The sequence below is a fragment of the Stigmatopora argus genome, chromosome 19, assembly GCF_051989625.1.
Source record: "Stigmatopora argus isolate UIUO_Sarg chromosome 19, RoL_Sarg_1.0, whole genome shotgun sequence".
NCBI classification, from domain to species: Eukaryota; Metazoa; Chordata; class Actinopteri; order Syngnathiformes; family Syngnathidae; genus Stigmatopora; species Stigmatopora argus.
The window spans coordinates 8,589,965-8,616,731 of NC_135405.1; the positions used below are offsets into that span (position 1 = coordinate 8,589,965).

General features: G+C 40.7%; 4 protein-coding genes across 11 annotated transcripts in view; 3 read left to right on the forward strand and 1 right to left on the reverse strand.

The window, feature by feature from the left end:
* Positions 1–44: 44 nt before the first annotated feature.
* agbl5 (AGBL carboxypeptidase 5) lies at positions 45–8,877 on the forward strand. 5 transcript variants are annotated; one of them, XM_077586750.1, is made up of 16 exons: positions 45–474; positions 954–1,216; positions 1,325–1,496; positions 1,576–1,742; positions 1,864–2,041; positions 2,121–2,299; positions 2,819–3,359; positions 3,520–3,689; positions 3,760–3,895; positions 4,001–4,212; positions 4,319–4,515; positions 5,364–5,549; positions 6,744–6,865; positions 6,942–6,994; positions 7,449–7,549; positions 7,611–8,877. In XM_077586750.1, exons 2-16 carry the CDS (start codon positions 1,014–1,016, stop codon positions 7,661–7,663), a joined length of 2,670 nt encoding a protein of 889 aa, XP_077442876.1. In that variant the 5' UTR covers positions 45–474; positions 954–1,013; the 3' UTR covers positions 7,664–8,877. The 5 variants fall into 5 exon arrangements, 4 of the variants coding, with proteins under 4 accessions (XP_077442876.1, XP_077442874.1, XP_077442875.1 ...); XM_077586748.1 differs by having other exon boundaries at positions 7,912–8,877; XM_077586749.1 differs by having other exon boundaries at positions 7,915–8,877.
* An 83-nt stretch (positions 8,878–8,960) lies between these two features.
* On the reverse strand, positions 8,961–9,746 carry ost4 (oligosaccharyltransferase complex subunit 4 (non-catalytic)). 2 transcript variants are annotated; one of them, XR_013296766.1, is made up of 3 exons: positions 9,587–9,746; positions 9,175–9,341; positions 8,961–9,066 (listed from the first exon to the last, which is right to left on the reverse strand). XR_013296766.1 is itself a non-coding variant. In XM_077586755.1 (2 exons), exon 1 carries the CDS (start codon positions 9,338–9,340, stop codon positions 9,227–9,229), a length of 114 nt encoding a protein of 37 aa, XP_077442881.1. In that variant the 3' UTR covers positions 8,961–9,066; positions 9,175–9,226. The 2 variants fall into 2 exon arrangements, 1 of the variants encoding a protein (XP_077442881.1); XM_077586755.1 differs by lacking the exon at positions 9,587–9,746 and having other exon boundaries at positions 9,175–9,340.
* c19h1orf198 (chromosome 19 C1orf198 homolog) lies at positions 9,603–12,651 on the forward strand. 2 transcript variants are annotated; one of them, XM_077586753.1, is made up of 7 exons: positions 9,603–9,731; positions 9,926–10,256; positions 10,700–10,750; positions 10,924–11,046; positions 11,136–11,303; positions 11,386–11,706; positions 11,794–12,651. In XM_077586753.1, the coding sequence occupies exons 2-7, from the start codon at positions 9,951–9,953 to the stop codon at positions 11,848–11,850; spliced, it is 1,026 nt and encodes a 341-aa protein (XP_077442879.1). In that variant the 5' UTR covers positions 9,603–9,731; positions 9,926–9,950; the 3' UTR covers positions 11,851–12,651. The 2 variants fall into 2 exon arrangements, with proteins under 2 accessions (XP_077442879.1, XP_077442880.1); XM_077586754.1 differs by lacking the exon at positions 9,603–9,731 and having other exon boundaries at positions 9,905–10,256.
* LOC144064312 (pleckstrin homology domain-containing family G member 1) overlaps positions 11,920–26,767 on the forward strand; it is a 48,493-nt gene continuing 33,645 nt past the window's right edge. Inside the window, exons 1-3 of one of the 2 annotated variants that reach the window (XM_077586745.1) lie at positions 11,920–12,004; positions 15,017–15,081; positions 20,192–20,304. The gene's annotated coding sequence lies outside the window, so the exon portion shown is untranslated. Of the gene's footprint in view, positions 12,005–15,016; positions 15,082–20,191; positions 20,305–25,707; positions 25,776–26,767 lie in introns of those variants that run through there. The other variant, XM_077586747.1, reaches the window with a different exon arrangement.

Here is a 26,767-nt window from a genome sequence, read left to right on the forward strand (position 1 = left end):
ATAGCACGCCTCATAGAGTTTAGTATTTCCGACATGTCCTTGAACGCTTCAAGCAGTGCGACCAACTGGAGAGTTAAAGGGGGCAAATTGACGTCAGAAAACATAAGGCTATTGATGGGCATTATAATTAATATTCTGGAAATTTACTCTTGTGCGATGGATTTCGAGCTAATATCAAGTAGCGATGTCCTCGTGAATTTAGATCAATATGAGCATTTTTCTTTCTAGCAACGAAGGTTAGCTCGTGGCTAAGTTGTCCTCTGTGGCTGAGTTCGCATCATCCATCGCGATTTGAGAGCATCCACGGAGATGTTTATTCCTTCAACCTGATGGAAATCAAACGCACGTGAGATCGCAAAGGGGCTTTTAATCCTCGATGTCTGGGACTGTTTTGTGGGTCAGCTGTTCGTCGAAGAGGCGGCGGTGGGACCAAACCTGTGCCATTGTTCTGTCCTACCGGGTGGACATGCGCTGGTTAGTCGAAACAAAATCACAGTCATCACCATTTTATAGATTTAGATTCAAATGTTCCACAATTAAGTATTGTTTTTGAGTCATTGTGTCGTTTGCCCCGAGTTGTAGTTCCTACACCGACCACAGGTAGTCGCTGTTATCTGTTTATATTGCTACGCCCACCATTTCAAATGTCAAGTTGGGTGTTTCAAATATATTTAGTTACTTTAATATTTTATATATGTGACTCCCTTCCCGCCTTATTAAAAAAATCATGGTTAGTTTTGAATGTTTTAAGCAAGTGTTGAACAAAAATCGTATTGCCCATCAGAGAATCTTTTAGGAGTTGTTACCTGTGTAATATCTTAAATATAACAAATTATTTAGCTATAATCTAATTTGATGAGGAAGCAAAGTTTGGACAGCATAACACATAAACTAAAGCATAAATCTGAAGTTTTCAATCATCTATAAAAATGTATCACTTTGTTTTATTTTAGGGTTCAACAGGTGTTGTGGTGTGTTTGAAAGCATACTAAGAGGAAGTTCCTCTCCCGGTCATGGAGGCTCGCTTTGGCAACATTGTGTTCAGCTCTAAGTTTGACTCGGGCAACCTGGCTCGTGTGGAGAAGGTGAAGCTCACACATAGCCTCCATAGTGATCTCACTCCTACCGGGGGGACTGCATCCAACATCCCTGACTACGAGTTCAACGTGTGGACACAGCCCGACTGTGGCGGCTCGGAATACGAAAACGGAAACAGGTGACTACATTTTTCATATTACGAGAATAAACATGTATTCGTTCAGAGTAAAGATTTTCTAGAATCAAGTATATTTCCGTAAGAATGATGTCATCATTCTGGTTTAAGGTCATGGTTCCACTTCAGCGTGCAGGGAATTGCACCCGGGAAACTGTTGAAGATCAACGTGATGAACATGAACAACCAGAGGAAGCTCTACGCTCAAGGCATGGCGCCTCTCGTGAGGACTTCTCCTGGAAAGAACAAGTGGGAGCGGATCCGAGAAAGACCCGCCATCGATGTACCAAACACGCCTACCCAATAATCACAGCGGCATTGTTAATTATAATGACACGGCTCTTTGCACGTCTGCTTCTCAGATCCTGCACAACCAGTTCTTCCTGTCCTTCACTCATCATCTGCCGGACGTCCGAGGAGCCACCACCTTCTTCGCCTTTTGTTTCCCTTTCTCGTACGTCCAATGCCAGGAGATGCTGCAATGCTTGGATGAGAGTCACATCGAAGCAGCGATGAACGGACCGGCCAGGTAGCAACGACAAGTCATCATCAGCCATTGTGCAACATCTGATCGAAAAACAAAAACAAGTTACAATTCGGTTTCTGTGAAAACATCCTCAAACGGTCCTGATGTTGCCCATGTGTGTCAGCGCCCCAAGCGCGATATACTACCGGCGTGAGCTGCTGTGCCGCTCTCTGGATGGCAACCGTGTGGACCTCCTCACTGTGACTAACTGCAGCGGCATGCGGGAAGATCGCGAGCCTCGTCTGCCGCACCTCTTTCCCGATGTGGAAACGGCTCGACCTCATCGCTTTGACAATAAAAAGGTACAAACATGCCCACGTTTTTTTAGGGATGTAGCCCTGCTTGGAAAGAAACAACATTTCTTCTGATTTTCCCTTACAGGTGTTTTTCCTGAGCAGTCGGGTTCACCCTGGAGAGACGCCGTCCTCCTTTGTTTTTAATGGTTTCCTGGACTTCATCCTGCGGGAAGATGACCCACGAGCCCACATGCTGAGAAACATGTTTGTCTTCAAGCTTATACCCATGCTCAACCCGGATGGTGTCGTACGAGGCCACTACAGGTTAGTACAACTTCACGCCCTTGTTTGTATATGGGACAGTTGCCAAAGTGTCCACATCACTTTGTACACATGCAAAAGTAAATCGTGTGTGTCGACTTTTGTTTTTAGTTATTATATAATATAATATACCAATTATAAATTATAGATGTACAGAGAATATTTACTGTTTTCATTTTTAAAAAGAAATACAGAAGTGCACATTTCCTACTTGAGAAAATGTAATATTTAATTTTCAGTTAGATTTCTTTGGTCAGAAAACATGTAAACATTTTAAAATAATTTACAAATACCAGAATATTTCCTATTTTCCATTTTTATTTTGTAACAAAATTCAAATATATTTCCTAAAATATATTTAAAAAGGAAATATTTAATCTCTTCCCCATTCTAAAAAAGGGTGAGTTAATCATTTTCAAAAATCTAAACTAAATATTTAAGGGGGGCTCTACTTTTTTTAATCGCAAAATATTTCTGTGTTGAAATAAAAATGTGCGCTCATTAAACATTCTCCCTGTGTAGGACTGACTCGCGAGGTGTGAACCTGAATAGGCAATATTTGGATCCCTGCCCCGAGTTGCACCCGTCAATCTACGCTGCCAAAGCACTGCTTCAATATCACCACTTGCACAACCGTGCAACGCAAAAAAAGGAGCAAAGCAGTGGGCCTCACGCTCCAGCACCATCCCTGGACGTCCACGTCCCTCTCACCCACCCCGAGGCTGCCGTTACGCATGAAAATCCCACTCTGACACCCCTCGAAGTCAGCCTAAACCAGCGCAACATGGCAAAGGGCGTCATAGCGACGGAGGAAAATGGCTGGACGGCCAAGGACGGTATCAGCGGCTCCACAAAAATCGCCGTAGCGACTGTTCCGCCGCCAGATGGACCGCCTCAGGCTCTGCAAGACCCCAAACTGACGCTACCGCAGGCGAAAGAAGAGGACCTGGAATCCATTCCGGCAAAGGAGGGAGGCGTGGCCTACTATGTGGACTTGCACGGCCACGCTTCCAAGCGGGGCTGCTTCATGTATGGAAACAATCTGCCCAATGAGAGCCAGCACGTATGTTATAAATGTCGAACATTTAATTAACATTCCAATTAAATTGGAGTCACATTTTTATTCATGAATTATTTTAATTATTTATTAAAGAATATATAACACTGTTGTCTGGCAGCTAAGCATAAAATGAAGAGTTGTGGTGATTCCTGTTTGTTCACAGGTGGAGAACATTCTCTACCCGAGACTGATCGCCATCAACTCGCCACACTTCGACTTCATGGGTTGCAACTTCTCCGAGAAGAACATGTACGCGCGGGACAAACGCGACGGCCAGTCGAAGGAAGGCAGCGGACGGGTCGCCATTCACAAAGCCATCGGAATCCTGCACAGGTGAAGTACATGGAGGAGATCACATCATTATTCCATTGTTGTGAATGAAATGTCTTTGCTCTTTTGTTAGCTACACATTAGAGTGCAACTACAACACAGGAAAGGCCCTGAACGCCATCCCGGCGGCGTGCCACGACAACGGGCGGGCGACGCCCCCTGTCATACCGACGTTCCCGCTCAAATATACCCCAGAGATATTTGAACAGGTACGATACCATGGTCTTTATATCTAAGGTTTATCCTTTATTTTTCATGGGACGCTGTTCTTTGGGATAATGACGCGGGTTTACAATTCCCCGTGGCCTGACCAGGTGGGCCGTGCCGTGGCTATCTCGGCACTGGACATGGCCGAGTGCAACCCGTGGCCGCGCCTGGTTCTATCGGAGCACACCTGCCTGGGTAACTTGCGAGCGTGGGTTCTCAAGCACGTCCGCAGCACCAAGGCCCTGAGTGCCCACGTCAACAACCAACCGCCGTCCAGGGCACACAACGGCAAAGCGTCCCCACCCAAGACCTTCTTCACGTAGGTTTGCGCGCACGCACTCAGAAACACACTGGTCCTTCCCTTCTTCCCTCGTTCTCCAATTGCTAACTTTTGAATTCCGTGTGTTTGGGTGATGGCACGGCAGCGGTCTGAGTGGCGCGCAAGCCGAGGGGGCTTTCAGCCGGGCGCGGTGCAACAGCCAGAGCAGCAGCAGCTTGACACCCTCACCCAAGATGGCCAACTCGCCCAGCTTTACCTTTGGGGCCTCGCGGGCGCATTCGCAAAATCACAGCAATGGCGGCGGCCGCGGGGGCGGTAACAAGTCTGCTGGGCCATTGCGAGGTGAGTTGCAGTTTTACTTTTCTTTCGACGGGAAAAGTAGGGCCATCAGCCAAAAATGTTGAGCGTTCGAGACATCCCTGATGCAATTACTTGTTTGGAAAATGGGCACGATCAGAGAGATCGGGTAAAAAATATTCTATTCGATAGGGGACAAACATTTGGATATACTTTTTCCCCTTTCCTTAGGCTCGGGTTGGTTCGCAGGCCGCGTTAACGTCAACTCGATTTCATGTGGGCCGGACCATTTTAGATAAACTTAGACTTTTTATAAATGGATTAAAAGAACTGGATTAAAATCCATGAATATTCAGTTTTTTATAGATCTAAAACAATGTTTATTTTAGCTTTTTTTAAATATATTTTTCAGATTTTACAAAATGATTTTTGAACTAAAAACACAGAAAAAATGGATTAAAAAATTACAATTATTGATTTAAAAGAGGGAAAATCAGGAAATTTAATATACATCTATACTCTTCATTTTAATTTGATCCTAAAACAGAAAGTCTGCACTCATGATTTACTTTCCCGGACCACACAAAATGCTGCGGCGGGCCAGATTTGGCCCCCGGACCGCCACTTTGACACATGTGCTTTATACCGTTCCTCGTTATTGAATTGTGACTATATCACCAGATTTTCAAAATCGGATGAATCGCACTCATGCAAAAATATGTGATCGGGACGTCGCTATCAAGAACCCAAAAGTTAAAGAAAAATATTGCTTTAGCAAAGTTAACGTTGTATCCAACTAAGCTTGATTCCGGGCGCCAATCGCATGGTCCTTCAGCATGCCCCTCCCACCCTCCACTCGTGCATGTTTGTCAGGTATGTGTCTGTCTCTGTAGACTCCAAACCTGCAGAGAGGAAACACCCGCCTCCTCACCATCGCGCCGTCCTACGTTCCCCCGGCAACAGCCACGCACCCATCCGCAACTTTCCACCTACCTCACCTCCCCCTTCCCCTTCCTCCTCTTCGTCGTCGTCTGCGTGCGGGGCGGCGGCAGCAGGGACAATCTCCTCGGGCATGGCAGGTGTGTACACCTTCCCTCCCCCCAACATGACCGCATTCCTGCCCCCCGTGCTGGCGTTCCCCCATCCTCGGGCAGGGAGGGTTCCCAAGTTCAGCCCGCACCTCCTTCAGGGACGGCAAGCTCCCAAAAACTCCCTCGCAAGGGGGATGAAGGACTAAATTACTTGGATTTTTTTAAATTATTATTTTAAATCAATTTTTGACCTGTGTGTGTGTGTATTACGGTCAATCTGTCCCCATCTTTGTGGTGCTAAATGCCATATTTTTAGATCTGGTATCCACTTGCAGCCATCTAAGGACCAATACTACATGACGATGCAAATACAAAACAACCTTTAATGAACAAATGAGGCACTAAGTTCCATAACAGAGTAATTAACTCATTCAGTGCTATTGCTGATGGCAATAGATGCCCAAGAAGGATGACAGGAAAGACTAGAGTAAGGCAGCGCAGGGTGAGTACGACATTTTAAGTCGCAATTGTCACACTTTGTATTCATTTGTCACTTTTTTTTTGCAAGTAAACCACAGTAAATGACATCCTTTTGTCATTATTTTTTAATTTTATTAAAATCCATTACATTTTCATCAAATTGTGAACACAGGTATAGTATTTTTTTGTTTTTTGTTCACAGCTGTTAAAAGGCTAAAACCAAATTTGTTTGGTTAGGTTGCCAAGACATGACATCACATACTATTACGTGTTTAAAGAAGTTTTGTGCCCTTTTGTCTCAATGTTCTCTTTTTTTTGCTATTGCTAACAAATTGTGGTTTTTACACAAAATATATTTGTGTTTTTTGAACCAAATATTTATACTGCACCATCAATGAAGGAAAATTCATGGTCAATGTTGTGGCTTGTTATCAGTTGCATACGAGTTACGTTGTGTTTGGAAATATGTCGTTAGGGGTGTTCCTTTTTTTATTTTTCAGTATTTAGCTTTGACTCAAAAACTGTATTGATCTTCTTGATCAAAGTGTAACGCACGTTATTTAGTTTTTAATTATGGCAGTACTTGTTCTGAAACCTTCATTTTAAACAGTATAGGGTCGTGTGCCTTTTCCTCTTTCTCAGTGTGGTGCTAATTGTCACTAGCAAATCTCTCCAATATTCAATTGTGCTGCTCTTCAATAAAATACGTTTTACAAACATCTTACTCTTGGACTCCCGCTTTGCTATTTTTTAACTTGGCAGGCCTGGATTGTGCAGACTTGAAGGCAAGCTCGTCGGCAGCCCGGTCCAAATCGGCTTTACCCGTACGTGGCGGCCGAAGCGGAAGAGGAAACCGAAACTTTGGCCATCGCGCCACGACCATGGTCAGTCTCTACTCGTTTTTATTTGTAAATTATTTAGCATTTGATGCAGTTGTCAACATTATCTCCATTTTCACAGACTACTAAAGACAACGGGCCTGAGCACATCCTGGCCTCTATCAAATTTAGCAAGTGAGTACCAAACTTTTTTATTTTAAATGGGGTCTGACCCTCAGAATGTCCATCTAGTCTTTAATACTTTGTGCTTTTCTCTTATAACATGGCTGGGCGTTTTCTTTTCCTAAATATAGATTGCTTTATTTTGAATTAATGACTCTGAGAACAAACTGGCATTTAATTGGCCTCAACAAAGACTGAGTAAACTGTGACTATAAAACTACAGAATGTTCTGTACAAGATTTTTTTAAAACAGGAATATTAATGTCACATTTAACCGTCAGTAAGATTTAAAATGGTTATTCAAGATCAGTCTAAATGTAATACATACTGCAAAATGTTGACCCTAATGCAATCCTTGGTAGATCATAAATTCAACCTTTATTTTTCCCATATTCATATTTTGAATAGGCATTTTATTATATATACTTTTCTAGAGAAAAAAAAGACTGAATGTGTTGCCGTGCAGGTGCGAGCTGCAGCCAGTGAGTTTACGCAACAAGAAGGCGGGGGCGTCCGATGGTCCCACGGCACGTCTCATTAGAAACCGCCCCATCATAAAAATTCAAGGTAATATGGTAATTAGATATTATTTTTAATGTAGGGGTGTTCAATTTTTTTTTTATCAAAGGACCTCTTACAGAAAAATCGCATCCTAGATTGGAAATACTGGAGAGTCAATAAGTGACTACCTCCATCTACTGTTCAAGATGAGGAAGGCAACAGAATGTAGGCTGAATTTTAGCTTCTTGTGAGGGCCATATGCAGCGATATTTGTATAATTTGCAGCAGACCACAGTTTGGGTTTCTTTATTTTAAGGCAGGATGAATAGTAAGTTGTAACAGATGAGTTTTTGAATGTTTTCCTTTTTCTGTATAACTTCTTCAATTGCATTTAGCGTAAATTGTTATCATTTCACTGTGGCTCGCAGCAGCTGACGATGAGCGAAGCAAGCAGCAGACTTGTAAATCCCTCAAGAAGACCACTACCAGAAGCCATGTTGTGAAATAGGGACCCTCTCGTGGGCAAGTATGGGAATTGCGCATTCAATGGAATAATTGTTGACTACTGCAGAGGATATTTTAACTTTTAAAATTGTATTTGTTTCTCTGCAGTTACATTCATTCGACCATTTTAAATTGAATACACTAGTTTGAAGTATAGTTACACATTATCTGTGTACACAATAGTTGTTGTCTAAGTGCCTTCACCTCAATAATTCTAAAAAAGTAGAGATAAGTGGATTCCATATCACATTTCTATATCCTCACTATATTTGTTCTATTAGCTCATAACCAAACACTAGTCTATGATACCTTCACTTATACCTTGATTTATAAGTGGACCAACTTATGAATGTTTTTTAATTATGAGCTGTCACAGGACAGTCTACGACAAGTGTTTTTTCCCCCAGAGCTGTACAACTTGGATTAATACCAATGACGAAAAAATATTGGATAAGCAACTAAATTACGTTATGCGCTTGGTCAATATTGTAAGTCAAGGTACCAATATGTAAATACACAGTTGAGTGTTGAGCACCTTGTTAACTAACCTCATAACATATGATGTTGCCTATATGAAATTTTCACTTTAATGCTGCACCTTTTAAAAAAATAATGGATGTTGTCTATGATAATACTGCTCAAAATGGTTGGGGAAATTAGTTAAATGTTTTCCTCAACTTCATATGAGCAGATCAAGATTTTTTTCTGTGTAATGATAAACATTATCCATGCAATATCTTTGTGGACCAATACGTGGTGAATGTTATATAGTATTTTGTAACCACATTTCTGTCAGTTTTAACATGTATGTATACATTGCCATTTATGGCTGGCATATAGTATACACTTGGTCCAAAAAATAAAATGCCATCTGTTGATAGACTAAGTCATCACGGAAGTAAATGTCGCTGATTTTTTTTAGCATGCTGTATAGTAGATATTAAGTTTTAAAAAAATGAAATGCACGAAGAAATCTGTTTTTGCATGTTTTATTAAAAAACTACAGCACACATTTTAAGGAAATCATGTTGGGGGAATGTTTTAGTTTCCTTGGTGATGGTGGTAGAGATGATTTCCATCTGTGGAAAGAAAAATAATTGATTCCATTAAATATTTTCCACTATTCAAGTAAAAAATTACCTTGGTTTCATCTACATTGGAATTTTACTAATGATTTTGTTTCATACCAAGTGTTCGTTGGTGAGACTGTGCCCTCCTGGCCAGGATCTGGCTGGTTTTCTAGTCCAGTTTCTTGGGATTGTTGACAGCCACATAGTGGTACAGGACTACCAGGAGGAACAGGGACACGCCAAGCATATTGGCAAAGATGGCCAACTGCACATCTGTCACCATTCTGTTGTAGAATATTAAGAGGGAAAATAAATAAATAATGCAATAATACTAGATCACAGCAGGAAAACCTTGAGCCAACAAGTTATCTGATATTTCATGCAGTGTATACAGATATCAGTTGAGCTAACTGCCTAGCTTCTATAATCGTGTTTCAAAAGCACACGTTAAGTAAAATCCGCATTGACATGATGGCCAAAACAGAAAATGTAAGGTTGTAGTAACTTTATTAGGGATTGTTGTACTTACGTTATCTCTTTAATTGCTTATTTTCCCCAGAAATGTGGTAATTTGCAGGAGATAGCTCAAGCAAGACAACAGCTTCACTATCTTCCGGTTGAAAAGGAAAGACACGTCACTATAACTGGAGCGAATGCTGCGTTCCCTGACACTCGTAAATATAATTTATAATACTTATTTTATCCTTATGACCCAATACATTGTCATAACGTAAACACCCCTACTTACTTATACTTCCTTGAGTATAAATATGTTCACCTCTGTTTAATTTTCATTCAATTAAAAATCTCACTGGGCAACATTACTAAATCACAGGAAGTAATTGAATCAGCCATTTCTGGTTCTCAGTGACGTTTTCATCAGCTGTAAAACGATGGCGGCCGCGTCGGTCGCGGGTCCCGATGCCCACAACATGGATGAGAGAAAATTTCAATACTTCTCCTCCATTAACTCGATGGCCAAAAAGATCATGCAAGAACGGGAGAAAATCAAACACAATCACGGCTCGACGTGGGACAAAATGTCGCCGCAGGAGCAGGACAACGCCATCGACAGCTGCATGATGGACCCCCACATCCAAGCCCGATACGCAATGCACCGGGTGGACCGGGAGGAGGTGATCTGCTACCCCAAACTACTCATTCAAACCGGTCAAAAGATAGTCCATTTCGGGGATGAGGTACGTAAAACCAGATCTTTTAGGCCATACGCCTTTACTGCTAACCGATAGCCACGTAGCGTTGAAATGCGCACCCTTGTAGTTTTTCCTAGTTTATACCTTGACGTTTTCAACGTTTTCCCCTCCTAAATATGTATCTGAAATGACTCGATAACCATCAAAATTTCATTATAATGAGTTTGAAATTCTGTCACGCTATTCCTGTGTTGTGATCATAGCTTTTTTGATGACGCCACGCATGTTTGATGATTATGGATCACGTGGTCGCCATGGCGTTTAATCATATAAATGTAATATTTCTACTAGTTCCAGGAGTTACTCTATCAGTTTCTAAACAAATACAATTATATGATCATAACAATCAACTATTTTGATAATGAGATGCATCGAGATGTTTGTTAATTGGAAAATACTCCTAATCCTTGTTACTATTTTTTGATCAGGATCTAACATGGCAAGATGAGCATTCGGCGCCTTTCTCGTGGGAAACCAAGGTAAACGTCACCCTATGCCTAATTAAACTGATAATTTATTCATATATTTATATATATTCATATATTATATACAATGTGTTCTCAAACGAGACAAACTAACTTCTAGCCAGAGTAATTTTGGCCTACAATAAGATCTAAGAGACCACCTTTGAACCTTTGTTGCTGTATTTTAGAGCCAGTTGGAATTCAGTTTGACACCCAGCCCTGATCAGGGTGTGTCCATCTCCCAAGGTGACCCCAAACCTGCAAAGACCCCTCACTCCAATCAGTTTGGCAAGAGTGCCAATGGAGCCAAGGTACTGTATGCCTAACATTTTTCTTTTCTAAACTATGTACACACCCACTGTTCAGTAAACACAAGGCACCCATTGTGTGTGTCTCGCAGGTGTCGGTGAGCGAGAGCAGACGTCCCGATGAGGAATCTGCTTTCTGGAAGATCAGCGCCGAGCGATCGCGGCTGGAAGGCGAGCAATCCGACTTCCATTCACTGACGCCCAGTCAGATCAAATCACTGGAGAAAGGAGAGAAGCCGCTGCCGTCGTACCTGCGCCAGGTGGGTTGCTTTTCACGTGTAATGTTATACCAGTTTCGAATTCCTTTTAAGAATGAATTTGAGTTCATCCCTTTGCCCACAGGAGACATCTTTCCCCGCCAAAGATCCAGAGCCGGAGCCCCAGCCCGCCGCGCCGTCCAGGCCGGCCAAGCAACGGGCGCCCAAACCTCCGGCGCCGCAGCCTCCCGTCGCGGCTTCCATCTCCATTTCGCCAAACCCCGTGCCTCCGCTCAGTGTCTCGTCATCGGTGGCGGGCTGGGAGCGGTCGCAGAGCACCCTTCCGGTTGTCAGCTACACCGTAGATGAGGTTTTCCCTAATCCTGGCCCCCTCGCCAAGAGCCCCACAGTCCCCAGCAACAAGGAAAAAGAGAGCACCTCTCCCAGTAGCCCTGCTGTTTCACAGGTAAACTATCGTTATGCATTTATTATTCTTATCAAAACTGAAATCGTAATCCGTCCCCGCCCCCCAAAAAATGACTCCAACTTGCAGTTGAACAGTAATAACAGCGTCATGAAGACCGGGTTCGACTTCTTGGACAACTGGTAACAGCGCAGAGAAGGATGGCCATTGGATGGGATCATCACCACTTCACCAATGACATTCCCTTCATCCAATCACATGCCCCGATGTACTTTGTTTTCCAACGCTTCTCGCCAAACACTGCCAGTCGTCTCGACTCCTTCACCGGACCTGTCCTACGGTAATTACATTCGTGTCTCTTCACATGATTGGTCTCCGCAAGAAACCTTATTGTTAGGGAGCTTTTCTCTTCAAGTGCAAAATGTTTAAAAAAATATTGGCCACAACTTCAATGTGCTTTAAATTAGTGTTTGTTTAATCGGGATTTATGCAGAATATTAGCTTCTAGTGCATGCCATGAAGAATTTGTTGTTGTCTGTAAGCCGGATGCTAAATGACTTTGCTAATCTAATGAAAATTAGTAGTTTATTTATAACTTGAAATATGGTCATTTATATATTTAATTTCAAATTGAAAGCCAGCATTTTAGATACAGTTGAGCAACCGTGTATTCTTACTAGCACTAAAAATGACCAGTGGCTTTTATTTGTATTTTGAGCACGCATTTAAATTTGAAATGAACTGTGCTTGAGTATATATCAGGTACTTTTGTAGCTTTCACACAGAAGTTAGCATCATAAGCTGCCATTTTTGTATGCGCTTTGAGTGACACACTTTGTAAAGGCGTAATAAATGCCTCTAGAGAACTATTTTATGCATATAATATTAATGCACTGGTTTATAGGACTACCATGCAAGTGTGCTCGCCTTGTACTCAATTATTTTGAAGTCACACATTACAATAAAGTCAGAAAATTGAGAAAAGGACTGCTTTTGAATAGGAAACTTAAAATCTTTATAGATTATTTATTTTATGAGAAAATAGGTTTTTTTTTTCAATATTGGAAGGAACTCTGAAAACACTTGAAAAATAGAAATTTATAAATGATTCTCTGAGACTCATTTAGAAATAATTTCCTTTGCAGGCTCTGGAATGCTGTTGACATGTAAACTAACTGCAAAAATAACCCAATGTCTGTTTTCAGTTTCATGCAAGCATTCCCTTAATTCATCAGATGGTTAAATCTTGCTAAATGACAGCAATTTGAATGATGAGTGGGAAGACTCATTTCTTCAGCTTGCAAAATGATTTGCGATTAATAATTAAAAAAAGAAATAGCATCGCACACCATGTTCATGTTTCACTCTCCACTTATAAATAAAAAAAATCATTGCTTCCCTTTGTTCGGATAAACATCTGCTTCATCTTTGTCAGCTATTTTCAGACATCTCGTCATCAGTTATTTCAGTTTGGACTCCTTCATTTTCCCACTTAAACGAGAGCATATGAAACTCTTTTTCACTCACAAAATGGGGGACTATAAACTCATTTAGTTGTCTTTTACCCTCACTCTTGAAGCAAGTTTACATCTGAAATGCTCAAAGAAGATCCAGAAAGTCAAATTAACTTTCAGAAGTGGCTATTTTAACAATTCTAGCCCCACCCAAAGTCTTTTAAATCTGAATCACTTTCCTTTTTCTGGTAAATGGGTGGAATTCCAGATTCTCTGCCTCAGGGGGGAAATACAAGCACCCCCCCACACACAACGCCCAACCCTACTAATGACACCTCCCTCGCTTCCAGAGAATTTTCTTCCACGATATCACTGACAAATCACTGCAGAGTCAGTCAAACTCTCGAAGATATTGAAATTGTTTTCTTGGAATTCAGAGGAAAATTGCAGGCACCTGTTAAAAGAGGCGAGGAAAGCTCACCTAATCGGATACTTGAACATAAATAAAGCCTATTAAGCTGTCGAGAACATGCTGGGAATTGTCCAAACAGGCGTCATCACTTATGGGAGGTTTAAGGATGAACAGGAATACATATATGTATATTTTCGGGGAAATTACAAGGATGTGCTCCATATTGGATCAAGTTGACTTTCCAGTGACTCTTCAACTGGAACATGTGACTATCCCTCACTCATTTTTGCGATGAATTGCTTAACTTGGGAATGCTCTTTGAGGGTAATTTAACCCAGAACTTGAGCAAGGATGAGACACATTTCAAATAAGACGAGAACAGATGTGCTTTTCATGTTGTTATTGCCTCTCGGGTGGGACATGGTGAACTGATGAAACAATATCAGACACCAAATGAATAGACATGCTTGACCCAATTTCATTGTCTGATTGAATCCAGTTTGTCTTTTCGGAGAATCTCACAAAAAATGCTTTTTTATCCTGTTATGTTTTGCTTTCTTTTAGATATTTGCTGCCCTCTGCCAGGACCTCATTCAGGTTTTTCCTGACACCAGGGAAATCTGTTTCCTCTGCTTCCCTCACAGCTCATTATAGCGTGAACTAATTGAATTCTAACTATAGCAAAGCGGCAGCCTACTTATATCTGTCCACTATTTGGAAAGTAGGGTGGGATGATCATGTGTCGGGATGCCAGATTACATTCGGAATTCAGTCTTTATAAAATCACAAAGAATTGTAAGTACTTTTTAACCACCAATGTGTGCCTTGACTGCAACGGAACATAAACGCATGCTAAATTTAGCATCAGAGTTGCCTGTCATGAATATGAAAACAATTTTTTACCCACTTATGCTATAGTATAATAGAGATGCCACATGGTCATTGGGCAGAGATGCATTACACATCCTCTCAGGCATTTCCTGCTTTCTTCATGACCTCATGCACTAATGTCCATTAATCCTGGCAAACTCCGGACAGCCCATTCTGTCTCGGTATGGCATCACAAAGGCTCTCCCACCCGCACGCAGAAACGCATATACAGTCAGCAGACTGCCTTTATTTCCCCAGCTGATGGTTAAGATAAGCTTCCTCATGAGTGGAGGTGTCTGGTTTTTTTGTATGTGTGTGAGAGTCCATGAAGGCCTACATTACGCCGCCATACAATTTGGCTCAGGGGAAAAGTGAAGAACAATGTAATCGTCATGCCCATCTTTAAACTGCTGTCAGAATGTCTTAACACAGTAAAGTAAACGAATGTACACATTGGCCTGAAAGATGGTTTTTCACCTGCCGGCTTTATTTTTAACCTCCTTTTTACAGTGTGTAATAAATGAAAAGAGAAATATGTCATCAGAGTGTATGTAATGAACAATTGATAGCCCTAATCTGGCCCTAAAGAATGATTTTATCTTCATTTTTGTTACAGTCTGTTTGCATTGGAGTCTATTGGTGCGGTGCTCAACTATATCTTCATGGAGCTGCACTTACACGGTAAAAACATTATTGTCTTGGTCATCATGATTTTTATGGATACTTAAGTGTACATTATATTGTGCTAATTCCATGTACCGTATTTTCCGGACTATAAATCGCACTTTAGTCATAGTTTGGCTGGGCATGCGACTAATAAGTGGGATTTACATGTTTGTTTTTTTCTCGGACTACCGTCAGCCTATGTTTTTTTAGGCTATTGTTATCTTGAAAACAGATACCTCCTTATTCTGTTATTCCCTATTTAACTATTGATACTTCTATAAATATATTTGTTTCCTCTTCATATTCTTTGGCTGGTGCTACGTATTCAGATGTGATTTATAGTCCGACAAATACGGTAATTTTTGTTTTCACAAAAAAAGTCACTTTTTCTTTGGATAGCTTATAATTATAGTATTAAATTTGGGGAAGGGAGGGGTACGGAAAGTGAAAAGTGAAGGTATTAATTGTAGCTTGAGTATGCAGCATCAAATATTCCAAGCCAAAAGGAACGATGAGAGTTTAAGCCCATCTATGACCATATATGTTTGACTTGAACTCCAAACTATTTAGACCAGGAAACTTGTCTATTCACGTCGAAGGCTGGAAAAACGATTATAACCATCTAGAACGTTTTTCACTGGAAGTCGAGCCGTCGGCATGCCAAGAGGTCAGCAATGTTAATAGACAGCTTCGACATTGTTTGCCTGTTCAGCTGCTACCTGAGGCTAAAATGCTTATCACTGTCGAGATTTTGCGGGTTTCAGTTGACAATGAAGTCATCTGGCTTTTGGAAAGGTGATCTGGTACATGCAAAAAAAAATGTAAAGGTCGCTAAATCACTGGCCTTTTTGTTCACTACAAAATATACTTGGAGCTGTAAATCACTTTGAAATCAACAATGCAGTCACCAGACAAAAGCCATGCAAACATCCCCGTGCACCGCGGAACGTGCATCCGATATTTCTCACTGGAATAAGATTACATTCAATGAGAGAGAGAAATAAAAGGGGTTAGCAAGGAGGGGCTGGGATGAGAATAATGGACATATGTCGCTTCCTTCCCTGGGGTTTTCTTTATGACCCAGTTTTCAATAATTGTGTGTGTTTGTGTCTGGATAATGGGATTTTAATTCAGAACCAAGGTTTTGGTTTACACACACTCATGTGTCGGGGAATCCTCCTGCCTGGGATCGTCTGGACCAGAAACTAAGGATTGATGTTGGAGTTAACGTTCAATAGTTGCCGAAATTGAACAAAAGTGATCATGTTTAATGAATTATTTACATCTATGTTGAAGTCTCATTTAGAAAGTTATTAATGCCTAATTACTACCTTGACCTGATGTCAATAAAATGTACAACTTGATATTTTTAAGTACCACAGCAAGGATAAAAAAGCAGAACACTTCGAGAGAGAACGTTATCCTAAAACTAGTGAAATGGAAGGAATCCTTACAGACAATTTTGTGAAAAAGTGCCTTTTATAGGTAAGATTTGAACGCGAACTCGAGGTTGCCGAGTCCTCGTCTAAATGCTGGTTGAAGATAAACGATTGGTTTACATCGTATCGTTAAGAAGTAGCAATGTGTCAACTATTTTTTTATTATCCATAAAAACAAAGTGAACTTAATGCAGCATGGCTTGTCCATTACAGTTTGTGATGAGCGCTCAATAAGGTTAATAAATTAAATCAAAGCTAATTTGCCTTCAATTTACGCTAGTTGAATCTTTTTTTTTCTTGCCCGCATCATAGCTTGTTTATTTTGCCCCTTTTGAATCTCATGAAACCATAACTGGAGACTCAACAACATCTGGCGGTTTAGTGTAACTTTGAACCTAGTACAACAAACATTGCCCTTAATGTTCTATCAGATGTTAGATTAGTGAGATTTACTTTTTTTTTGTAAATAGATATAAAAGCATGACAAATAGATCATGAAAATGGAAATAGAATACTAGACACTGAATTTACTCAATGAAATGATACTTCTGACAGTAGAATTATGAATGTTGAGCGTGCAGCTGTCAAGTCTTTCGCTTTACTGTATGATGAATATTTTTAGTGCCGAACTCAGGCGAAAAAAAAAAAACAGAGAGCTCTCCACAGGATGTCTTTCCTTTTTTTTTGCTGTATCACATTTCCCTCCCTTTGAAGATACATAATCTCAACTCATCCTCCGCATGATGCCTTATCTATTCAAGTTTCCATTTGGTTTCCCACCAGGCCGCACGGTTTGTTTTAGTCCCCCCATGCAAAACACTTTTTGTGCATTCCTTTGTCAGAAAATTGTCACTCTGTGATCAGTGGTTTAATTCTCCATCTGGCATCTGTAAAGCAATTGAGCAATACATCAACATATGTAAGAAAATAAACCCTTCAATTTGAGGAATATTTCTAAAAACTAAATACTTGGAAGGTGATCCATAGAGGAAAAAATGAACATCTGCACCTGAAACCGCTTAAACCAGTTGCTATAATGCATTTGGTAACCAACATTTGTGTGGTTTGGCTCGGTTAGATGGATACACAATCTGCACTGCATGAACCAAAAGCCTAGCTAGATCCACTTTATATGACATAAAACAGAAAAAAAATGTCAACCAGGACCCGGGCTGAACCAACAAACCACATTACAAGGAAAATTACACTCTTCAAATACTGTGATGTCACTGTGTTTACGCCATTGCCGCACAACCAACACACTTGGAAGAAACCCGAGCTAGGAACAGGGATTATCGTTCTTTAACGTAATGTGGTGAATCCAGATGAAGGTTACCACTTGGTGGAAACATGGTTAAAGTGTATTTGATGCTAGAACTGTATTGACTGACGTAAATATTACGTGATCACAGAAACATCTTCTGCCTCGTGTTAGTGAAACCGTATTTTAAGACCTAAAGTGTTGTTTTCTTGAATGTAATCCGTTTAGTAGTGGTGATTGCAGTGGACAGCTGTTTCAAAGTTATTATTAGTTTAACTAATTCACAGAGTATGTGCTGTAGTAGTTAGTAAAAGAGGGAAATTGATATTGAAAACCTTTCATTCCAGCTCTTTTCAGTTATAAAGAATTGGACATCTATTCTTGTCAATGGCGGTCAAGGGGTTGACTATTGTGTGGTCAGAGCAAAATTATTTTAAAAGATTAAAATTCCCTAAAGGCATACAGGCAACACAAATTTGTTGTTAATTTTCTTTGGGTTTTTTCACTTTAGTACAAAAGTTTAGTTTTATGCATCTTAAATTAATTCCAATTTATTTCCAAATATTTTTAGATTTTTTTTAATTGTTGATCAAAAAAGTATGTTACAACATTAATATTACAATTGGTTGCCAACTGGGGGCTCCAATTGGCTCCAGTTTGAGACCCCTTATAAAATAAAAACTATTTAACGACTATAAATCATTACCTTGCGACTTTTTGACCTGACCGGATGCTGTAATTTGTCCTTGTAGGTTTGGAAGTGAAGCCTTTTTGTGATTAGAGATGTGATATTTGCTTGTTTTACAAATCTTGGCTTGAGGCAGGAGGGTGAACCCTGGCTGTTCGCAGAAGGGGGGGTCACGACCTTTCACCTGGGTCTGGCAGCTTCCTCTGCTGGTATGTCGCACGTCAGAAGTCAGGCGTGAAGGAACTGACAAATGGGGGGAGAAATTGAGGGCAGAATGAGAAGGGTGCTGGACCTTAGAAATGGGTCATTTTAAAAATAATTTTAGTAAATGCCAAGGCTACAAATACCACATTTGCATATCAGAAGGTCAACAAGAAGGATGTTGAGGAAGTTAAGATAGACTATAACAATAGAGAGAGCCATTTTGTGATAAATTGCTCATATGTCAAATGATTCACAGTGTGTTAAGTGCTGAGAAACTTTGTTTTAAATAAGAAAGATGGCTGGATAGAAATACTTATTTTTCCAGTTAGATATCATCAGAAAGTGTAAAAATTTACATCCAAAATTCATTAAACTCAACATGTACAATATTCAAGTTATTGGTTTCATTAAACACAGTACAAAGTTGTGATATGAAAAGTAATATAATAAGAAATAAACTATTTTACATGAATAAAATCTTAGTACTACATTTGGTGCAGTACTTTGCATTTTTAACCCTTTAAAAATAATTAAACTTGCTTTAATGGTCACTTGGATCAAAAAGACAATTTGTTACAACATTGTATTTGTATGTTACATCATTTTTTTATCATGGAATTAAAAAATGCTCATAATTCATGTTTCAAATATGATAGGATTAAGGAATTAATGGTGAACAAATGACACCTACTTACATACTAGCACGAACTGTAATGTACCAAGCATGTTCCAAGTTTTTATCTCGATATTTTGACAAGCATTTTACCTTCTAACACACCCAAAGAAATCCGTTTCAATGGGGCTACTTCATAGTAATCCTCTGATTACAACGTGGTCCAAATGGAATTAGTGGTCATGCCTGATTTAGTATAAGCTGTAGCCTATCCATCATCTCCTTTGCCTTACACTGCACAGCTGACTGATTTTTCCCGCTGGCCAAGCAGGAAAGGGAAATGCTCTCTACACAACTCAGCATCTAGTTTTACACTTGTTCATTGATACTACATGTTAAATCCCCTCGTGAAGGTATGCTGTCCAGCTTGGGCGAATCACGTGCCATGGACTATCAGCACTAGCAACTCCGCCTGTTATATCTTTGACATGAACCCCGACGAAATGAGAATACGCATATTACAGCACTTCTATTCTATAACTGTACCATCAAAATTCACAAAGGTGATTTATGACCGCAGTGTGTTTTATTACCTATGAACAATATCATCATTTAGAGAATTATGAGATCAGGCAGTTATTTTGTGTGAAAATCCTCTGTTGAAATCAGTCTGTTTAGTTGATTCATTTTAAGGCGGAACGGTGGTTGAGTGGTTAGTATGTCTGCCTCGCAGTATTCAGATCAAGGGTTAAATCCCGATTTCTCATCACGCATGTCCGGTTTTCTCCCACAGTGCACAAAACGTAGGTTTGAACCATTGTATGAAATGTTTGATCTTCTGCCTGTAGGTGGCTGTAGTAGGCTCTAGCACCCCGCGATGAACAGTTCAGAATGAATGAATGATTCATTTTATTTCCTAGATGGAGAAACACATGCGTCCACTGCTTCCTGTTATAATCCAGACAGCTTTATCATACTTCTGCTGTATGGCCAGACTTGATGCGTATCACCATGTGCTTCCTGTTATAGTCAGGTAAGAGTGTATATATTTGTCTTTTATGGGAGTAGTTTGGTAACTCTTTAGGCCCAACCCATATTTCCACGCCCGAGAGAGGATGCAGCAGACAGACATGCTCAGACGTGCTCATGGGGTCGTGATATTTTAGGAGATTTTAAGAGAATTCCCCAATGTATTGAAATAGCGGCAGCAACACGTGTAAAACAGCCACTCAATTCACGCATGGCTGTTTAAAGCATACGCACACGTGTACGATGTGTCAAAACAGGTATAATGGGCATCAGATGACAAATGTAGAATGTCAGCGAGGAAGCGCATTCCTTTTATCACACCTGTAAACGGTGATTTAAAGCACGTTTTTACTTTTCTAACCCAAGCAAAAACACATTTTGTGTAATTACAAGCTTTAACATATGGGAGGGAAAGTCGGCCCTGGTTTGGCTTCAAGTGCTGATCTTTCAAAGGGAAATATGCCATAGACCAGAGAGTAATCTTTAGTTGAACTATTCTATTTTTGCAATATGATGTTATTCATTTGCATCTGTTTGATAAAGAGTGTCTTGGCAGTACAGGTAAGTTTTTTTTTTTTTTTAATGTTGGGTATGAGAATTGTTTAGAGATTTTGAGTGCAGAATCAAAAGCTGATATCAGTGTTTCTCTATCATTTTAAGTTTTTTGAACTTACTGAAATATTATAAGCAATAAGAAGACAAATCTGTACTCAACATATGCTTGTTTTCTGAAAAAATCCAATTTTGACATGCAATGAAATCTAAAAAATGACTGAAATTTACAGTCAAGTTATGTTAAAAGAAGACCATGACATACAGTACTGTATATATATTATATATACTATATTATTATTAAAGGGTTGGCCTCTGCCTGGAGGCCCAGTACTCCTTGGAGGTTATTGTCGGGTAAAGTGAAGACCCAGTAGGTCACTGGTCCGGTGAAACTAAAATAACTCTGACAGAAGCAGGCCAGTTGCAGAGCACATGTGAAGAATCCTTACCTTAGCCGCGATGCATCAAAGTGCCCCATCGCGTTATAAGGCATGACGAAGGTCCCATTGCAATGTTAAAATAGCAATAATGTATGAATTCCCACTTGTTCAAGCCTTTCTAGTCTATGGGCTTCTTTGTTCTGACATGAAATCTGGGATGTTATCAGATATGATCTCGAAAGATTAAAGTCTGTCAAAGAGGGATTTGGCAGGAGATTATACCTTCATTTCAATTTCAACAGCTCTGCTGGTTAATTATAGGATACAATGAGAAGGGTCTATTTGAACAGGTTGTCCCAAAGAACAATAATTGTTATCTCTAAAGACAAACGTGCCTCTCCGAATCTATATTTCACCTGATTTTTTTTTGTATGCATAAAGAGTCCTATAAATTCCATAGAGTTTTTATGCCTGTGGTGTCTAAACTCTGGCTCGTGGGCCAATTGCAGCCCCCTTTCCATTTTTGACTGGCCTGCGGCGAATTATGAAAATATCTTTAAATAAGGCCCACAGAAGAAGCTTGAATTTAGCCTACATTCTGTCTCACTTCTCTTCTTTAACACTAGATGGCGTTCATCACGTAAGCAACATGAATTCCAATCTGTAGGAAATTGAGTAGAATTTCAGTGCTTTATAATATAATATAACATGATAAATTGAGCCACGTTGCTTGTGATTTTCTTGACTTGTTCTGGCCATTTTCTCTTTATTCTACAAAGTTCGTTTGGCAGCCAATGAGTTAATACATCTGTTTAACAAATGAACATAAAAGGATTTTGAGTGGACCCAGCCTTTCATTTTTCTGGCCTGGGAGGAAAAAAAAGTTTGCAGACCCCTGCTTTAGGCGAAAGCTAACGCCAATGTGTATGCAAAGTCAGATAGTGGAGCATTTAAGCCCCCCGGCCCGCTCTCTGTGAAGCCTCGTATATGGTTTTGCCTCCCTCATGTTATGTCTACAGTCTCCATGAAAACGGCGTTGGTTCTATTCTCGTCCGCACATTCATTTGAACCTACGTGAGAAAGGCAAGGAGTCGTAATGAGCAGTTTAAAAGCAGTGGCAAGAACGTTGGCAAACATTTCCATTTATTTAGCTGCCCTATTAAATTAGAGAGCAGGCGGACGACGTGATCTGAAGTAGCTCAAATAAATGTTTTTGAGGCAATCGTTTGCTTTTTGGCTCCTTTTGCTTCGCAGCTGCTTGCGTGGGTTGAGCAGCTGTGTTTGAACGTTGGCACGGTGCAGTTTAAAAGTTCTGAATTTCAACTTCTAGCGTGGCCACACCATGAGTTTTGTTCGTATAAAAGGGCGTTTCACAACGGGGTCCTTGTTATGGGCCAACTCATTTGGAAGTTTTGGTGGTGTACTTGGGAGCTTCTGAAAAACAGGTTAAAATGTATACATATATATTTCCAAATGTTAAGTAGCTTTTTGCTGAGAATGGTGGTTGAAAACCCAAATTCGTACTGAACTGAGTGGTGTTGTAAAACTTTCTTTGGTTTCAAGTGGCTTTTTTCAGATTTTTTTGCATCAAAAGCATAAGAAATATTGAATATTTGAGTCATTTAGTGCATTCTGATCAATTGAAAAATAAAGGCTATTTCTACACTGACCCTCATTGTAAATGGGTATCTGAAGACAAATGGTGTAGCAACATGCGAGGATGAAAAATAACACAATAATCAGAGGCACATTCTTCTTTATCCTCTGCAAAGAGTGACTAATATTACTACCATTGTCAGGAGCTAAGACTTTCTTCATGCACAAAGCTTATATCTGTAACAAGCAAAGATAATTCCAGATACGAGTGCTTATATCTCCAGAAAACACTGTAGGTCAGTCAGTGCTAACTAGCTTTCATCGAGTCCGATGCCTACGACAATGTCTTAGCGCCCCTCTACGACGACAGGTCAGCATTAGGTTTTGGTCTTCAACGTCTTTGTGGTCGTGTCAGTGTGTGCGCCGCTTGGTGGGGGGGCGGCCTCACCCTAACAACAAACATAAAAGCAATTTATCTCCCCCACATGGAAAAGAGAGAAGGTCCCCCTCCTCCAGCTTCCCTCAACGGCCCACCACCGACTCCTTTTTATCCAAGGCTCCCACTCAGCAGCTGTTCCTCTCACTTTCCGCACTCGCTAACTCCCCCCCGAACCAGCCGCACTATGACGCCTTTGTTTTATTGTTTGGCAGAGTTTGGCGCCCCGCCCCCCTCGTCTGCATCGGGACAGGGGGTCCGACTCACTCGGAGTGCGGATGCTCGGCCGTAAACGTCGGATTAGGAGCAGCGGTTGGCTACCAAAAGAGCTTTGCGGAAGGCCTTGTATTTTGGCTTGCCTTCCAGCTCTTAGCACCTGTTTGTCTGGCGCCACGCTTTTGCACAATTCCCCAAGTGCGGGAGATGTCAGGCTCGCAACAGCAATTAAGTTTATTGAAAAGGGTTTTTTTTTACTTGTTTTTCTGTATTTATGGTCCTTGGTTTGTCTATTAATTAGGTTTTCGATCCTGTTGTCATCCGCTCTTTTGTTTTTGTTCTTCAATTAGCTTGACCCCCCATCTTGTACGGTTTTCTCACTTTGCTTGTATTTTGTTCCCTTGCCTGCAATCGGGTGGCCACCTGGGATAGGCTCCAGCACCCCCTGTGATCCTTAAGAGGATAAAACGGTTCAGAATATGAATGAATTGAATAGTTCCATTTTGTCTTTCTCATGTCGTACTAACTGGAGCATCGACACAAAATAAAATCCTTTACTCAACGCATACTTTATTAACAATAAAAGCAATATTCCAATGTATGAGTACAAAGTTAAAAATTACCATATCATCCAAATTATCATTAGAATGTCTCACAAATGCTTTAGTAGTATGACACCTAATTATATAGTACATTATATGTTTTACCCTGACCTGGTTGAACATTCCCAAAATTTTAAATCTTTGCTGGTGTAGGCTTATGTTTTGCATATTTTTTCATTTGAGTGTTTGCCGGTTTTAAACACAAAACAAGAGCTGAAAATACAGGAAGAGTACTGCAACTCCAAGAGCTGGTGGCTTTTGAAATAATGTTGATTTCAGCCCATATTTGTGGTTCTGTCGTTAAAGAAGCAGGCTGCAGGGTAAAAATAAATAGCACATTGCTTTCCACTGCAATGCCGCATGTGGACTCATTGGGACGATAACAATCAGAGGTGTTTACCCGTCTGTGCCACTTTTTCCCCACCGGAAATAACTCAGAGTAAATGGACAGCGAGAAAGGAGACAACGCAAACTGAAATAGAGATAACCACTTCATGGGGATTTGGTCCCATATAAATAAATGGCTATTTCTGTTTTGGGAACTTTTTTGTTATTTACGCTTCATGTGACTTTGACTCTTTGGGACTGTCGAAGGTGGCAAAAGTACCCACAATCTGTAATTCAGTTAAAAAAATAAAAATAAAAAATAAAAATACAATATGGAAGAATAAGTGGATAAAAAGTACAGACTAATATTCACATACGTTAACTTTTTAGAAAAGTTTTAGTCAATTATACAGAACACCAATTTTAATAACCTTAGTTGAATATTCTGTTTTCTAACGCTCTTAGCACCAAAACTACTAAAAAAAAGAGTTGACTCTTATAGTCAAAATGAATTGGACGTCTAGTGCCTTCAAAGTTAGCCAATGAGTTAAGAGTCTCCTGAAAGGCTAAAACAATAACAATAAAAAAATCATAATTCAATCATGAAAGAGGGCTAATATTCCTTCATTATTCATCTTCTGAACCGCTTATTCTCAAAAGGGCCAGCCAATCGCAGCCATTCACGCTCACACTCATACGTAGGAGCAATTTAGAGTGTTCAACCAGCCTACCCTGCAGTTTTTTGGAATGTGGGAGAAAACCGGAGCACCCGGAGAAAACCCACACATACCTGTGAGTGGAGAACATGCAAACTCCACACAGAGTGAGGATTGACCCCCGAATTGTGAGCCCGACCCGCTAACCACTCGCCCCAAAGGATTAATATTGTTTAAAAAAACATACAATGTTGCACTCCAATGGGAAAAGGCCTCGTTGGCTCCAGTCCAGTAACAAAGTATGTGGCTTTTGTTAACCTCGTTCCCTGCTGACTGTGCTAGCCTTTCTAGCCGTGAAGGTTATAACCTTGACCAGTGGCTCTTTATCTGACTTCCCTCTATATCGAAAGAGCGGAATCTAACAAGCTGCCATCTCGAACACTCAGCAAAACGTCAGGTCGTGCCAGCACCCCCAACGTGCGCCTGCGCTGCCTCGTCAGAAAGAATGGCCAACAGGTGGTATCAGCTTTTGGAGTCACCACTCAGCGCTTGAACAAAAGGGAGTGGATATTTTCCAATGCTGGCTCGCGTCTGGCCTCTGTCCTACCCTTTGTGTGTTATGTGTGTGTGAGTATGTGAGTGTGTGGTCAGCTCCGGACTGGCCATTGTGCCATTGGCCCTCAACAGATGTGGTCTGAACAATGAGTTGGGTAAATAAAAGGAAGTGGTGTATAAATAACCCCTTATGTCTGCATGAGTGGAGCTCCACTGCAATGTACACGTACATGTGTGTGTTTGTGTGTGTGTTCCTGTTTGAAGTGACTGGATTGCATTGTAGAAACTCACGCTGTGTGTATTGAGATGTTACAAGTGCAGTTTGTTTGGATGTCAAGATAATATATCCCATTTCCCAGAAATATGTTAGCTTTGTTCTGGTTACTTTCACCATATGACTTGATTTGTTTGGAAATGCCTTGAGACAAAGAAAAAGCTACTTAGAGAGTTTTAGAGCAGTAAGAGAAAAGAAATTGGGTACATTCCTCAGAACAGTGGTAAATAAAATGTGGGTGTCTATTGGTATGTGCTTTTGTGATTGTTGTTTTGCCGTGTTGCTTACCAGAACAGTAGTGTATAGGTTGTGTATGAGTTGATTTAATGTGTAAAAGTGGTTAGCACATCTGCCTCACAGTTCTGGGTTGGAGGGGGTTCGATCCCTGGTGACTTCAGACCTTCCTTTTGCATGTTCTTCCCATGCCTGTGTGGGTTTTCTCGGGGACCCGGCATAAAAAGGCGGTGTATCCATGCTAAAATGAAAACCATGTTTTCCCTTTTCTGTGACACACATTCCTGGAGTCAGGCCACGTGGACTAATGCACATCTTACCGAGATTTTTCTAGTAAACACGTTGACGTGCGTTCACAAGACGTCGCAAGCCCTTCTGTCCTTGAATGGGGGTTTAATAGAGTGACAGTTGGTCGTTGACGTAATACTGGTCTGGCATGCTTGAAACAGCCCTTTTTAATTTTCAAATTGGGTTATATACGTAAAGTGGCTTCTCTTATCTTGAGTGATGGTTTCAATTTCAAGCCAGTATCTCTCTGGGGTAGGCGTCCTAGATTCTGGGTTCTGTTACAGCTCCGCGGGGACGTGTGCTCGCCCGTATATATATATGTGTGTGTTGCAGGTTGGGGGTCCGGGGCGG